Source organism: Eurytemora carolleeae, unplaced genomic scaffold (assembly GCF_000591075.1).
Source record: "Eurytemora carolleeae unplaced genomic scaffold, Eaff_2.0 scaffold53, whole genome shotgun sequence".
Taxonomy (NCBI): domain Eukaryota; kingdom Metazoa; phylum Arthropoda; class Copepoda; order Calanoida; family Temoridae; genus Eurytemora; species Eurytemora carolleeae.
The window spans coordinates 108623-123078 of NW_019396380.1; the positions used below are offsets into that span (position 1 = coordinate 108623).

Below are 14456 nucleotides of genomic sequence, written 5' to 3' on the forward strand. Positions count from 1 at the left end.
CAATCTATATATCTATCTATCTATCTATATATCTATCTATCTATCTATCTATCTATCTATCTATCTATCTATCTATCTATCTATCTATCTATCTATCTATCTATCTATCTATCTATCTATCTATCTATCTATCTATCTATCTATCTATCTATCTATCTATCTATCTATCTATCTATCTATCTATCTATCTATCTATCTATCTATCTATCTATCTATCTATCTATCTATCTATCTATCTATCTATCTATCTATCTATCTATCTATCTATCTATCTATCTATCTATCTATCTATCTATCTATCTATCTATCTATCTATCTATCTATCTATCTATCTATCTATCNCCCCCCCCCCCCCCGCTTTACATAGATTCAGACCACCGGCCATTTAGGGTTAAAACAAGAAAAAACGAACAACGTATTAGCAATAGTTAAAATATTTGAAAATATTTACTTTACTTTTCCAGAAAATTCTATATTTTTGAGCTGATTATCTTCAAATATCTAATATCAAATATTCCCTAAAGAAGAAATCATTATTTGATGCAAAGGCATATAATAATGTCTTGTTTCTGAAAATAGATGCATTTAATCATGTCTTGTTTCTGAAAATAGAGGCATATAATCATGCCTTGTTTCTGAAAATAGAGGCATATAATCATGTCTTGTTTCTGAAAATAGAGGCATATAATCATGTCCTGTTTCTGAAAATAGAGGCATTTAATCATGTCTTGTTTCTGAAAATAGAGGCATATAATCATGTCCTGTTTCTGAAACTAGAGGCATATAATCATGTCTTGTTTCTGAAAATAGAGGCATTTAATCATGTCTTGTTTCTGAAAATAGAGGCATATAATCATGTCTGGTTTCTGAAAATAGAGGCATATAATAATGCCTTGTTTCTGAAAATTGAGGCATATAATAATGCCTTGTTTCTGAAAATTGAGTCAAAGGTATAAACTTATGATTTCTAAATCGGTTCATTACGCGATCAGTCTGTTACACATTTAATTTAAAAGACACAGCTTTATACAGGTGGTTACCCTCTAAGGATGAGACTTAAGAGATGACTGTACGGAATTCATACTGTCGGTTTCATAAAATTCCCAATATTTATATCCTGAATATATATATTCCCTATATTTATATCCTGAATAAATATTCCCTATATATATATCCTGAATATATATTCCTTATATATATATATCCTGAATATATATTCCCTATATATATCCTGAATATATATTCCCTATATTTATATCCTGAATATATATTCCCTATATAAATCATAGAATTTAATTATTGAATAAACATATTTACCACATTAGTCCTCCGAAAAAATGACATATATAACTATTCTCTGTTAAGTATGCTGAGCCCGCGATTTAAAAGCTTCGGCTCGAGCCGTAATTCCTTAAACCCGACTTTAAGACCCAATCTTCGACCCAACTCTAACGACAGCTTGTGTCACGTGATTGACAGCTGCGAGATCTTAGACTCGACTCAAGGAGTTAGGCCCAATGAAAATAAAACCGACCTTGGTTGGTTTTAGTGAAGAATAAGGCTACATGTTGGGTCTTATTCCCGCCAACTACAACATTAAACCGGTTTTATGAACTAAACTCTGTTGAAAATTAGATGCAACTTAAATCCGAAAGCCCGAGCCGTAAATAAGGCTCAACGACAGCTTAGACCCGAGTCGTATTTTCTTGAATTTTTTAAATCGCCGGCTCTGGTAAACTAAATTAACACATGAGTTTTAGTGCATGCGCAACATAATAAAACAATTTGTCGGTAAAAAACAGCTTCTCTCCCTCAGAAACAACGACTAGGAACAGGGATGAATACTGGTAGACTTAAGACGCAGCGTGAGCTCGTGTAACAATATTTAACTTCAAATAAATGGATTATGAACTAGTACATCTATATTTATCTATGAATAAAGTGATACTGAACTGGATGAACTCCCCGGCCTATCCGGAGAACTTTGTCTTGATCATGATTTGTACAGGGTAAGCATTTATGTTATTAAAGGGACTCTCTGTGTTATTTCATCTTATCCTCCATTAAAGAGTTAATATAGATTAACAACGGTATCCAAGTAAAATATGAGAAGGATGCCGTCGTTTTCTGGAAAATATGAATATTCTGTTACCTTTATTCTTTGTCGCTGCTGCAAAAAATCACTTTTGAAGAAAGTTATCATTTTTTAAAGGGAAAAATAAGAATATATATTTATCACTTTTGATCGATCAAAGGTTTAAATGTTTATCTCCAAATGTAGTAAATGCCCTACTCCAATATATACTGTTAAATCCATATCAATCCAGGTCCATCTCAATCTAGGAACTCAAGATTCACATGAATACCATAGTCAATATCAATCCGGATACGACTCAGTCTGTATTCTCAATGTAATTCCCAATCTATATCTATCATTCAAGAAAGTGATTCAGGACGCTTCTCGTTTGCTAACCAAGAAAAATTACTCTCACTCCGTAATGAACGTATTTCGGTTCTTTGTTACAAGTTAAGTTAACCGACGTAATTACAAGATTTACATCGTTACAAACGTAATTAAGCTACAGGTTTTAGGTAGCTATATACAGCGTAGTTAAGATGATCATGTTAAATAGTTATTCACAGCGCAGTTAAGATAAATCATGATAGGTTTTACGTAGCTATTTACAAACGTAGATAATTAATAATATACAACATAGTTCAGGTTGACAGATATAGGGTTACACGATATTTATAACTCAAATTCCAAAGAAGATATTAACAACCCAATGGAATGAAGTAGTTATTATGATTTTCCTTATTTATAAAACATAATTTAGCTAAACACTTTTTATTTTTTTTCATCGTTTTGTGTTTAAAAAATATAAATGATATCACAATTTTTGTTGTTTTAGGAAAAGTGTTCAGAGCATCAGTCAAAAGCAGTTCAAAAAGGTTAAAAGGGCTGTAAGCGTAATTTCAAGTGACCCCTGATGCAAAGATTACAACGCCCAATTCACAACAATACCCATGAAACCAAAATTGAAAGTAGTCTTTTCATGGATGGTTACTCGAAATTATTCTAACTGTCCCTTCCAGTGTAAAATAAATTACTAATTTTAACTCTAATCTTGCATAAGGGAGGTAGAGAAGTGTGTGGTAATGTTTCGATATGAAGCAGGTAGTCCACGTTTAGCGGAGATATTTTTCAAACTTTTATGTTAAAAACACTGTTTTCAGGCCCGACTTCTGTACTTGACTTTCCTTGGACTGAGCCTCATATTCATGAGTTTAGTTCATCTCAGGATAACTAAGTTTGTCAGGTGAATAATAGGTTGAGCCCCTCATATTCATGGGTTTAGTTCATCTCAGAACTAAGTTTGTCAGGTGAATAATAGGTTGAGCCCCTCATATTCATGGGTTTAGTTCATCTCAGAACTAAGTTTGTCAGGTGAATAATAGGTTGAGCCCCTCATATTCATGGGTTTAGTTCATCTCAGAACTAAGTTTGTCAGGTGAATAATAGGTTGAGCCCCTCATATTCATGAGTTTAGTTCATCTCAGGATAAACAAGTTTGTCAGGTAAAAAATAGGTCAAGAATCTGATTCTCATTTCTCCAGTGCAAGCACTGTTCTTTTACTATCTTATTGTAATTCTTAGTATTCTTGAAAACTCGATATATTGCTGAAAAATTATATTTTAAGCGCATGAAGATTTTTGAAAAGTCAGAAATTTACACATGAATTGAATAACCCAATATATTAATCGAGTTAAGAAACATTCTTTATATTTCTTAAATTTAGGAATATCCTTTATATTTATCATATTTAGGAATATCCTTTATATTTATTATATTTAGGAATATCCTTTATATTTATTATATTTAGGAATATCCTTTATATTTATCGAATTAAGGAATATCCTTTATATTTATTATATTTAGGAATATCCTTTAAATTTATTAAATTTAGGAATATCCTTTATATTTATTGAATTTAGGAATATCCTTTATATTTATTGAATTTAGGAATATCCTTGATATTTATTATATTTAGGAATATCCTTGATATTTATTATATTTAGGAATATCCTTTATATTTATTAAATTTAGGAATATCCTTTATATTTATCATATTTAGGAATATCCTTTATATTTATTATATTTAGGAATATTCTTTATATTTATTGAATTTAGGAATATCCTTTATATTTATTGAATTTAGGAATATTCTTTATATTTATTGAATTTAAGAATATCCTTTATATTTCTTGAATTTAGGAACATATTTTATGTTTCTTGAATTTAGGAACATATTTTAAGTTTATTGACTTTAAGAAAATCCTTTTTTTGTTGTTAAAATTTAGCATATTTTAACATTGTGTTAAAATAACGAAAGAAGGTTTAAATATAAGGTTTAATAAGAAAGAATGAGAATTTAATCTTAAATTTAACTTTTTTGTTTCGTTGTCAAATTATTTGATATTTCGTTAAAAATTTTTTTAAGATAGTTAAGACCAGGATTCAACTTTCAGATCATTATATTCTAAAGCTGCTGCAGATTGAAGTTTCATCCTATAATGGTAAACCCTTGTACAGGGTGTCCCAATAAGCATGGGAATTGAAGGACGACTTGGATATCGTCTTTAATACAAAACACATTTTGAAAATCTCAAAATCAGACGTTTTCAATGTTAGAAGACAATATAAATGTCGTCACTGAATCCCCATGTTTATTGAGACACCCTGAATGATGCCAAACTCATTTTCTCAGGGAGGAAGTACAAGGAAGTATAAAAAGGGTTGGTTTGAGATATAGAAGAAGTGTTGTCAACTACAGGTAAATTTCTACGACAAACTTCTTTCTAGTAACTTCTTTCTAAAAACTTCTTATTATAAACTTTTTTCTAGAATCTTCTCTCTAGAATTTTTTAACGTGAAACCCTTAATAACGAATACATCGGAAGAATTTATCAAATGTCGTCTTGACAATTTTTAAATGAGTTTAATACTATATTACGTAAATTTCAGTATTTGCGAAAATAAGTAAATGCCATGAATATGCGGGAACAGTTTTAAAGAGTTCCTTATAATCACTAAATATCAGCAACATTCCATTATCAGAAAGTGAAGAATACGACATTTGATGAATTCTTTCGATGTATTCGTTATTAAGGGTTTCACTGTATGATATACAAATTTTTCTGATTAAAACTAATTTTAAATGAATTCCAACTTTTGTAGACAATGTTTGAGAAAAGCACTTCAGTTCGTGTTCTTCAGGTAAAATATATTTTACAAAACACTGTTTAAGCACTTCAGTTCGTGTTCTTCAGGTAAAATATATTTTGCAAAACACTGTTTAAGCACTTCAGTTCGTGTTCTTCAGGTTAAATATATTTTGCAAAACACTGTTTAATCACTTCAGTTCGTGTTCTTCAGGTTAAATATATTTTGCAAAACACTGTTTAAGCACTTCAGTTCGTGTTCTTCAGGTTAAATATATTTTGCAAAACACTGTTTAATCTCTCTTCATCTAGCTTAGGCTCTTAAACTAGCTTAGGCTCTTCAACTAGCTTAGGCTCTTCAACTAGCATAAGCTCTTCAACTAGCTTAGGCTCTTCAAATAGCTTAGGCTCTTCAAATAGCTTAGGCTCTTCAACTAGCTTAGGCTCTTCAACTAGCTTAGGATCTTTAACTAGCTTAGGCTCTTTAACTAGCTTAGGCTCTTTAACTTGCTTAGGCTCTTTAACTAGCCTAGGTTATTCAACTAGCTTAGGCTCTTAAACTAGCTTAGGCTCTTTAACTAGCCTAGGCTCTTCAACTAGCTTAGGCTCTTTAACTAGTTAAGGCTCTTTAACTAGCTTAGGCTCTTTATCTAGCTTAGACTCTTTAACTAGCTTAGGCTATTCCACTAGTTTAGGCTCTGAAACTAGCTTAGGCTCTTCATATAGCTTAGGCTCTTCAACTAGATTAGGCTCTTCAACTAGCTTAGGCTCTTCAACTAGCTTAGAATCTTCAAATAGCTTAGGCTCTTCAACTAGCTTAGGCTCTTCAACTAGCTTAAGCTCTTTGACTAGCTTAGGCTCTTCAACTAGCTTAGGGTCTTCAACTAGCTTAGGGTCTTCAACTAGCTTAGGCTCTTCAACTAGCTTAGGCTCTTCAACTAGCTTAGGCTCTTCAACTAGCTTAGGCTCTTTTACTAGCTTAGGCTATTCATCTAGCTTAGGCTCTTCAACTATCTTAGGCTCTTCAACTAGCTTAGGCTCTTCAACTAGCTTAGGTTCTTCAACTAGCTTAGGCTCTTCAACTAGCTTAGGGTCTTCAACTAGATTAGGCTCTTCAACTAGCATAGGATCTTCAACTAGCTTAGGATCTTCAACTAGCTTAGGATCTTCAACTAGCTTAGGATCTTCAACTAGCTTAGGATCTTCAACTAGCTTAGGCTATTCAACTAGCTTAGGATCTTCAACTAGCTTAGGATCTTCAACTAGCTTAGGCTCTTCAACTAGCTTAGGCTCTTCAACTAGCTTTTATTTAAAAAATCCCAAAACCTGAAATGAGATCTAGTCAGGAATATTGGTTAGCAAAGACAAAATCAGGCATTCCGGCAGTATTTCTGAGGGCTGAGAACTCATGCAGTAGGTGGAAAAATCAGGATTAAACATTTTTTAAATATTCTTTTAGTTTAATAGTTTTTGAGTTATGTAAAACCCCTTATCAAGGGGGGGGGGGTATTAACTGCTCCCCCCGCAAAAATTTGTATTAAAATAATAATCATCTCTGTTTTATATCTCATTATTTTTTTCTATAAATGTCGATAAAGATTTTAAAGTGTAGCTTATACTTTAAACTAAACTATATATTTCAAATTCGAAAAAAATAACAATAATGATATTATGATACAGATTAGTTGGTGAGGTTCTGATCCTTGTTCTTTACAACAACCCTGATTTTGCCCAGGATTCAGGAAACAAGATTATCTTTTACTTCTATCTAATTAAGGTTATTTTAATATTCTAATGTAGACGAGAGAGGGGGTGCTGGGCCGCTATGAGCCCCGAGAAATGACCTCCTTATACGCAGATTGACCTTCAAGCCCCGCAGAGACAGAATGGCTGAGACTTGGCGGCGTAGTGAGAGGAATGGAGACGATTTTGTGGGGTTTGGAGGTGATTCTGCGTATCTGTAGGGGCTCAGGAGGTGATCCTGCCTATCTGTAATGGCTCAGGAGGTGATTTCGTTGAGCTAATTGCGGCTCTGCACCGTACTCGCTTATTATACGTTTATAATGTGGAAATTATCTCTGTTTAATATATGCAATAAACATATTATCCTTGTTTGCAATATTCAGGGTGTCCCATGGGAATTGAGTGACGATTTTGACATTGTTTATGTGAATGATTTTTGATTTAGTAATGTGATACCCACTGAGAAAGCTGTTATCAGTCTGATATAGTTCAGAATTTGTTTTGTTATGTCAAGGTTTATATTGTGTTACCCTACTATTGTACTGAGTAAAATGAGAAGTTCCTGTTTACAAACATAGTAAAGGTGTTCCTTTTCACTGTTAATCTTTCAGAAATTATACAGAATATCGTTTTTCATTTCAACAAAACAGCCTTTTTACCGTTTACATAAAATATACTATAGCAGACATAACCAATGAAATTAGGTAATACAACGCTAATTTTTAACAAAGACTATTTCTAATTCGTCACTTAATTCCCATGTTTATTGGGACACACTGTACAATATACAATTTGTATATTTCTGGAATTAAATAAACTACAGTAATAACCAGAAAACAATGGAATAGAAAGACGACATCATAGCAATAATTAAGGGTTTTGATGTTGTTACAAAGCAAATATTGTTACTAGTAACTTAGCAAAGCACTATTTAAGTGAAATGGGTCTATTTACACTGTACAATTGCTATGTCTAATGTTCATTAAACGAGTTTAAGTTCTAACTTTAGTTTAAAAGTCGTCTTTCTATTTCAGAGTTTTCTGTAGCTTTGTAGAATTTAGAACTTAATCAACTTAGATTATTAATTTGAGCTCAAATCAGCATGAGAAATAAGCATTTCCGATTCACAAAAAAACCATTGAAAGCTTTTTCTGATCAAGTATGAATTAAATATCCACGTGTATAATTTGAAACTGATTAATTTTCAATATTGGGTTTTCTTCAAAAATGACTTGTGCATTACGCTGCAGGCAGGGGCGGATACAGGATTTAAGTGAGGGGGGGGGGGGGCAAGCTTTTTAAGGAACAAAAAAATTCATAATTAGGAACAAAAAAATTTGACTTAAAAGACTCAAAAAGAGTCAAAATTAATGACTAAAGACTAAAAAACTAGATTTTTAACTTTTCACACATTATAGTTTATTAAGACAGATATTTTTCCTGTTTTGCACTTAGGGTTTCTTTGCCTTAAGCATGCTATTGAGAAGCTATTCTGAAAATAGGAACAAAAAATTCCAAATTCAGGGGGGCGAATGTCCCCCCGCCCCCCCCCATGTATCCGCCCCTGGCTAAAGGAAAGCCTATGTATTTAGGAAGAGGGAGGAAACCCTCGGATGCCATGAGCCTTCGCCATGCAGACAACAGCATTCCATATTTGCTGAACAGATCGAGCCTCCGCCATGCCTAAGAGCCTGCGCTATACAGTACAGCTTCCTTATAACTCTTAGTTTGTACATGTAAAATATCACTTTTTTCATTATTTTCAACAAAGTGGCACAAGAATTTTACTTAAGATTAATGTTGCTTATTGAAAGTCATAATTTGTAACTTATAATGACTTATAAAGTGGTTTATAAGATTTATGTTTACACATTTCTTACGCAGTATAATGAGGCTTTTGTAAATTCTTATCTGATTTAAACTTAGTTTATTTTGTTTAAATCTTTGATTAAAGCAATACCTTTATCTCTTTCTTTCTCTTTCTTTTTGCGTAAAAAAATGTTTCAAGTTTTATAAACAATTTTACTAGTCATGATTAGTCATTATTCATAATAATTGAATAATACTTCTGATATTTGATAATCTTGTTGAGCCACTATTTTACTAGTCATGATTAGTCATTATTCATAATAATTGAATAATACTTCTGATATTTGATAATCTTGTTGAGCCACTATTTTGATAAATATACAAAACTTCTTTATATACATGTAAAAGCAAAGAGCTTTAAGGAAACTATTCTGTAAAGAGGAGGCCCATTTACTGCATGACAGAGGCTTGGTCTGCCTGGCCTAGCAAATCTGGGAGGCTCGTGTTTGCACATGGCGGAGGCTCCTGGCGTCCAGGGGTTCTCTATCTCGTAGGCTTCTCAGAAATTAACACTTTTAAATTATTTATCATTATTTATGAATAAAGGTTTCAAGGGTTCAGTTGTAAATAGGACCTTCACCTCTAAAAATGAATAATAATGATGATAATAATAATAATGAAACTTAATAGAAGAAAAACGAACAAATGAACTTTCTCTAAAAAATTTGTTTTATAAATGGGGCGCAAGAACAGTAAAGTTTCTTTACATTTGCATTTGCATACTTTGACTCTAATAATGTTGGATAGATTTTTACATTCATAGATTTACATTTCTTTATTCTAGTTCTAACTTTCTGCAACATGTCCCCAATATATTTTTTTCTAAACCTGCACTCAATTATGCCCCTAATTATAAAAGCAAACTCAATTCCACAAACACATTTTTCAATACAAGGTCTGATGATTTTTTTATTTTTGCCCCCAATTGACTTTACTAATGTTGGCTAGATTCTTACATACATAGATTTACATTTCTAGAGTTAACTTTCTCAAACATTTACCAGCGCTTGTAGCTAACACTTAAATGGCCAACTGTCAAGGAATGTTAGTTCGATCTTTTAAAGGGAGTGGTCGCAATAAATTAGTAAAGAGCACCTTTAATTTTCCTTTTTGTTTTAGGAAGTTCTGATCAGTGCTGATCTGGTTTATAATTTAATCATCTGCAGACGGGAATATCAAGTTCTGTGGAGCGAGGGACGTTGTGCATTTTATTTGTATTTGACCCTAATAAGAATGTCCCGTTTGGTAAGCCGAAAACGAAAAATGACCATTAGGTATTACCAAGGATGTAATGCGAAGAAAGTTATTTCAGAAGTGTACGCATCTTTTGTACTGCAGTGTACTGTCTCTGGGCGGAAATGTAAACACAAGACGGATGTAACAGCCTGACATGGGATCTATCTTTCAAATAAAAAATCAATGAAATATTCTGGTCATAGGAAACTATTATGTGAATTATCAAAATTATCAAATTTAATGCTTTTAACCTCCTCAGATACTAAACGAACACTGATGCATCTATTCTTTTTTACGACCGCAATTAACTTTCCTTGCATTACACCCTTGGGTATTACAAATCGGTTTGCTAAATATTAGAAATGAATGTAATGTGGATTTAGATAATTTAAAGTGATTATATCATCTGAAATTTCCATAATTATCTTTTATTTTATTGATTTTTTTTTACAATATATCATTTACTTCATTAGAACCAATGAGAACCCAAGCCCCGAGGGATTTTCTGCTTTAAAGCTGGAAAATGCTTTTAGAGTTTATTTTTTTCGGATGGGACATTTTTTATTTTTCAGCCCTGACACATTTCCCAGTTTCAAGGGATGTGCAACGACTGCTAGACTCAAGTTATGCTTTAAACAGTAAATTGTGCAGTGTACACAGACCCGTTTCACTTAATTAGTTGAAAAAACTATTATCTATATAACAAGTAAGATTGCCTAAATTTCTTCAGTTTTATTAGTCCCAATGTATAATATTAATGCTACGGTTGTTATAGAGGAATATTACTGAGAAGATTGAAGTTCTTTCCGTCCTATCATCACTTCAGGGGGTCTTACCTCATCCAACATTAACACCATTTATTCGTTAGTTTGATCAATCAGACAAATCTGATTAATCAGATTAATCAGATCAATCAGATCTATAAGATCAATCTGATCAATCAGATCAATCAGATTAATCAGATCAATCAGATTAATCAGATCAATCAGATCAATCAGATCAATCAGATTAATCAGATCAATTAGATTAATCAGATCAATCAGATTAATAAGATTAATCAGATCAATCAGATTAATTAGATTAATCAGATCAATCAGATCAATCAGATCAATCAGATCAATCAGATCAATCAGATTAATCAGATTAATCAGATTAATTAGATTAATCAGATCAATCAGATTAATAAGATTAATCAGATCAATCAGATTAATTAGATTAATCAGATAATTCAGATCAATCAGATCAATCAGATTAATCAGATCAATCAGATTAATCTGATCAATCTGATTAATCAGATCAATCAGATTAATTAGATAAATCAGATCAATCAGATTAATTAGATTAATTAGATTAATCAGATTAATTATAGATTAATCAGATTAATAAGATTAATCAGATTAATCAGATAAATTAGATTAATAAGATCAATCAGATCAATCAGATCAATCAGATCAATCAGATCAATCAGATCATAATCTGATCAATCTGATTAATCAGATCAATCAGATTAATTAGATTAATCAGATCAATCAGATCAATCAGATCAATCAGATCAATCAGATCAATCAGATCATTCAGATCAATCAGACCATTCAGATTAATCAGATCTATCAAATTAATCAGATCAATCAGATCTATATTGTGTAAGATACCTGTGTTTTTTAGAAATCACAAATAAAAATAATAAGTGTTTAAAACTAAAAGCAAACCATGGATATCTAATTCATACTTGATAAAAAAAGCTCTAGAGGGCATCGGTACCAATCGTACATGCAACTCTATCCCACTCTGTAATTCCATAGTCACTTGAAATTACGTTTACAGTCCCTTTAATCCGATTTTAAAAAAGTTTATTTTTAAATTATAGAATAAGACATTGTTATCTGAAATTTACTTTGACTAGCTTGATCCTTTGATCCCTGGAAAAACCGCCATTAAAAATGATTTTCCAGACTTTTGAATTTAATACAAATATTCTGGGTATGATAAGCCTTGTTAGCTTTCGGTTTAAGGGAAATACATTTTAAAGGGAATGGTATCGTAATTAAAAGTGACCTTGCATGAAAAGATGATAATGCCCGAAAAAAATGTTTTGTCTAAAATATGAATTGGATATTCATGTTTTCGTTTCTTTAAACTGTTTATTTTCACTTGCGGGTTCTCTGTGAAAGTGACTTGCGGTTGCGTTTCTCGCTTAAAAGAAGCAATGGAGAAATTGACAGAAGTAAACACTTTTGAGTCCAAAAACCAATTTTAATATTTTACAAATTTGACCAGAACAAGGTTATAAGGCCTGTACCGTTGCAAATTGGCATTGCCATCTTTGCAGAAAAGGCCACTCCATATTACGCTGACAGTACCTTTAAAAGAGTTTTTTTTTTAAAATTGAGACTCAAGCAAACAAGGGAACCAACATTTATATCAAATATCATATTATTGCGTAGAAAAACCACAGACTACAGGGTGTCCCAATAAACATGGGAATTCAGTGGCTAATTCGATATCGTATTTGTTATAATTAGTATTGTAATACCTGATTTTAAAAGCCATTGTATTAATTATTATGTCTGCTAGAGTTTATTTTATGAAAACGGTAAATGGCTGTAAAGATGTGTCTATAATGTCTCCACAAGATGAACAGTGAAGACGACAAGTCCAGAAACGTCACAGCAAATTGTACGGAAACCCTATCGCCCCCTCCTTCTATTCAATATCTCCTTGACCAGGCCTATTTTTTACCGACATGTAACATTTCTGCTAAAGGTCTTTGACTGCCATCTAACGGCCTCGTGTTGCATATCCGTTCAGTGGTTAAGTTTTACAATTTTTAAAGATATACCTTAAACATAAAACATAAAATTTATGAATTCATAGTTTTGTATTATATTCCTGAATACTGTCGTCTATTTACAGGTCGTTTATTCCAGTTGTCCACAATGAACCTGCTGTGGAAAATATCGCATATTCTGTAAGACTTTAATATATCTCTGTACTCTCTTATCCCAGAGCCCAAAACTTAAGAAAGGGTATTGTTATGAAAACCAGTTTTGAAACCCGGGTTTCAAGAAGGAGGTTAGGCATTTTTGTCGATATCAATATTTTGTTATAAAATATTTTCTCATTTAATTTCTTCAATATACTCAATTTTTTAAATCTTTTTAATCAAAATCTACACAAAATGTAAACTCGGGAGTTTCGTTCAACTATACTGTTTTAAATTCCGGGCTCTGAGAAAAACATACATGTACTGTTTATACAATGAACCTAAATAAATGTTGTTTATTTCAAAATCCTCTTAAATTAATTTTACCAAACATTTCAAGGTTTTTATCTGGTTTAAATACATTGCTGTATGTAGAGGAATTTATTTGAAAACAATAAAAACACGCAAATTTATGGAATATTAAAAAAATTTCCTGTATATTATTTTAATTTTACGGAGGACAAAACTTTAGAAATTAGAATCGGATAATTTGTTTTCATTTTTAATTTGGCGTGTATCACCCTAAACTAAGCTTTCGGTGCGTTCTGATGTAATTTGCAGTACACTGACCGAAGATATATTAGTGTTTAGTGATGCAGTATTTCTGATTTATTTCTCTACTCACTGAAGTGCCTGCCCGGCGTTGCCCTTGGAATATTTGGAACACTTGAAAAAATTTGAATTTGAAGAAAAATTTTTTTGAAAAAATTTAATTTTTACCCCAAGAGTACTCAAGGGTTCACTCAAAAAATGTCAGCCCATTTGGTCCAGCCGTTTGCTAGCTATAGCTGACATTTATACATACAAGGTGTCCCACAAAACATGACATTCAATACATAGTTATTTTTAGTTAAACAAATCTTTTGCTTAATTATATTTTTGTTGACTTTAAAAGTCACTATAATAAAATAAAAGAGATCTAAAATGGATATTTCTAACATTTATTTTAAAAAAAACGAAAGTTTTGAAATATTTGCACATGGCTGAGTAAAATTGGTTGGTTAAAAATGAAAAAAAAAGAAAACTATTGAGGAACATCAGTTGGAACATATTTGTAGAGCTTCATGATGGTGGTGCAGATCATCAGGAACTGGAACAACAGGTTTCCGCTCACCCCAGGCTTTGGACAAGGAGGGGGAGAGATCGCGGGTTTATCAGTTTCGAATATGAGGGAATGCGTCTCAATGTTCGCCTGATAATTTTGGAACTCTTGGAACAGGGGAGAGATCGCGGTTTTATCAGTTTCGAATATGAGGGAATGCGTCTCAATGTTCGCCTGATAATTTTGGAACTCTTGGAACAATATTGAGCTGGATGTAAGCATCGTCTGTTGATAGCTAGGTATCTGCATCATCACTATGAAGGAGCCAGGGTTGCTCCCTGAGACGGAGTTGTGATCAT

At 32.2% G+C, this 14456-nt stretch overlaps 1 protein-coding gene across 1 annotated transcript; it reads left to right on the forward strand.

Moving 5' to 3' along the window:
- Window positions 1-1946: 1946 nt before the first annotated feature.
- Window positions 1947-11013, forward strand: LOC111702095 (uncharacterized). The gene is made up of 8 exons (XM_023473663.1): window positions 1947-2009; window positions 2913-2952; window positions 3238-3320; window positions 4771-4836; window positions 5241-5279; window positions 6905-7001; window positions 9956-10030; window positions 10848-11013. Exons 1-8 carry the CDS (start codon window positions 1957-1959, stop codon window positions 10938-10940), a joined length of 546 nt encoding a protein of 181 aa, XP_023329431.1. The 5' UTR covers window positions 1947-1956; the 3' UTR covers window positions 10941-11013.
- The last annotated feature ends 3443 nt before the right edge of the window (window positions 11014-14456 follow it).

What these genes read in the sequence shown, in the direction of transcription:
- LOC111702095 (XM_023473663.1), top strand. Translation starts at nt 1,957, where the DNA reads ATGAACTCCCCGGCCTATCCGGAGAACTTTGTCTTGATCATGATTTGT. An exon ending in AGGATAACTAAGTTTGTCAG is followed by an intron (nt 3,321 to 4,770) that starts GTGAATAATAGG and finishes TCATTTTCTCAG; the next exon opens with GGAGGAAGTACAAGGAAGTA. An exon ending in CTTCAGTTCGTGTTCTTCAG is followed by an intron (nt 5,280 to 6,904) that starts GTAAAATATATT and finishes ATTATGATACAG; the next exon opens with ATTAGTTGGTGAGGTTCTGA.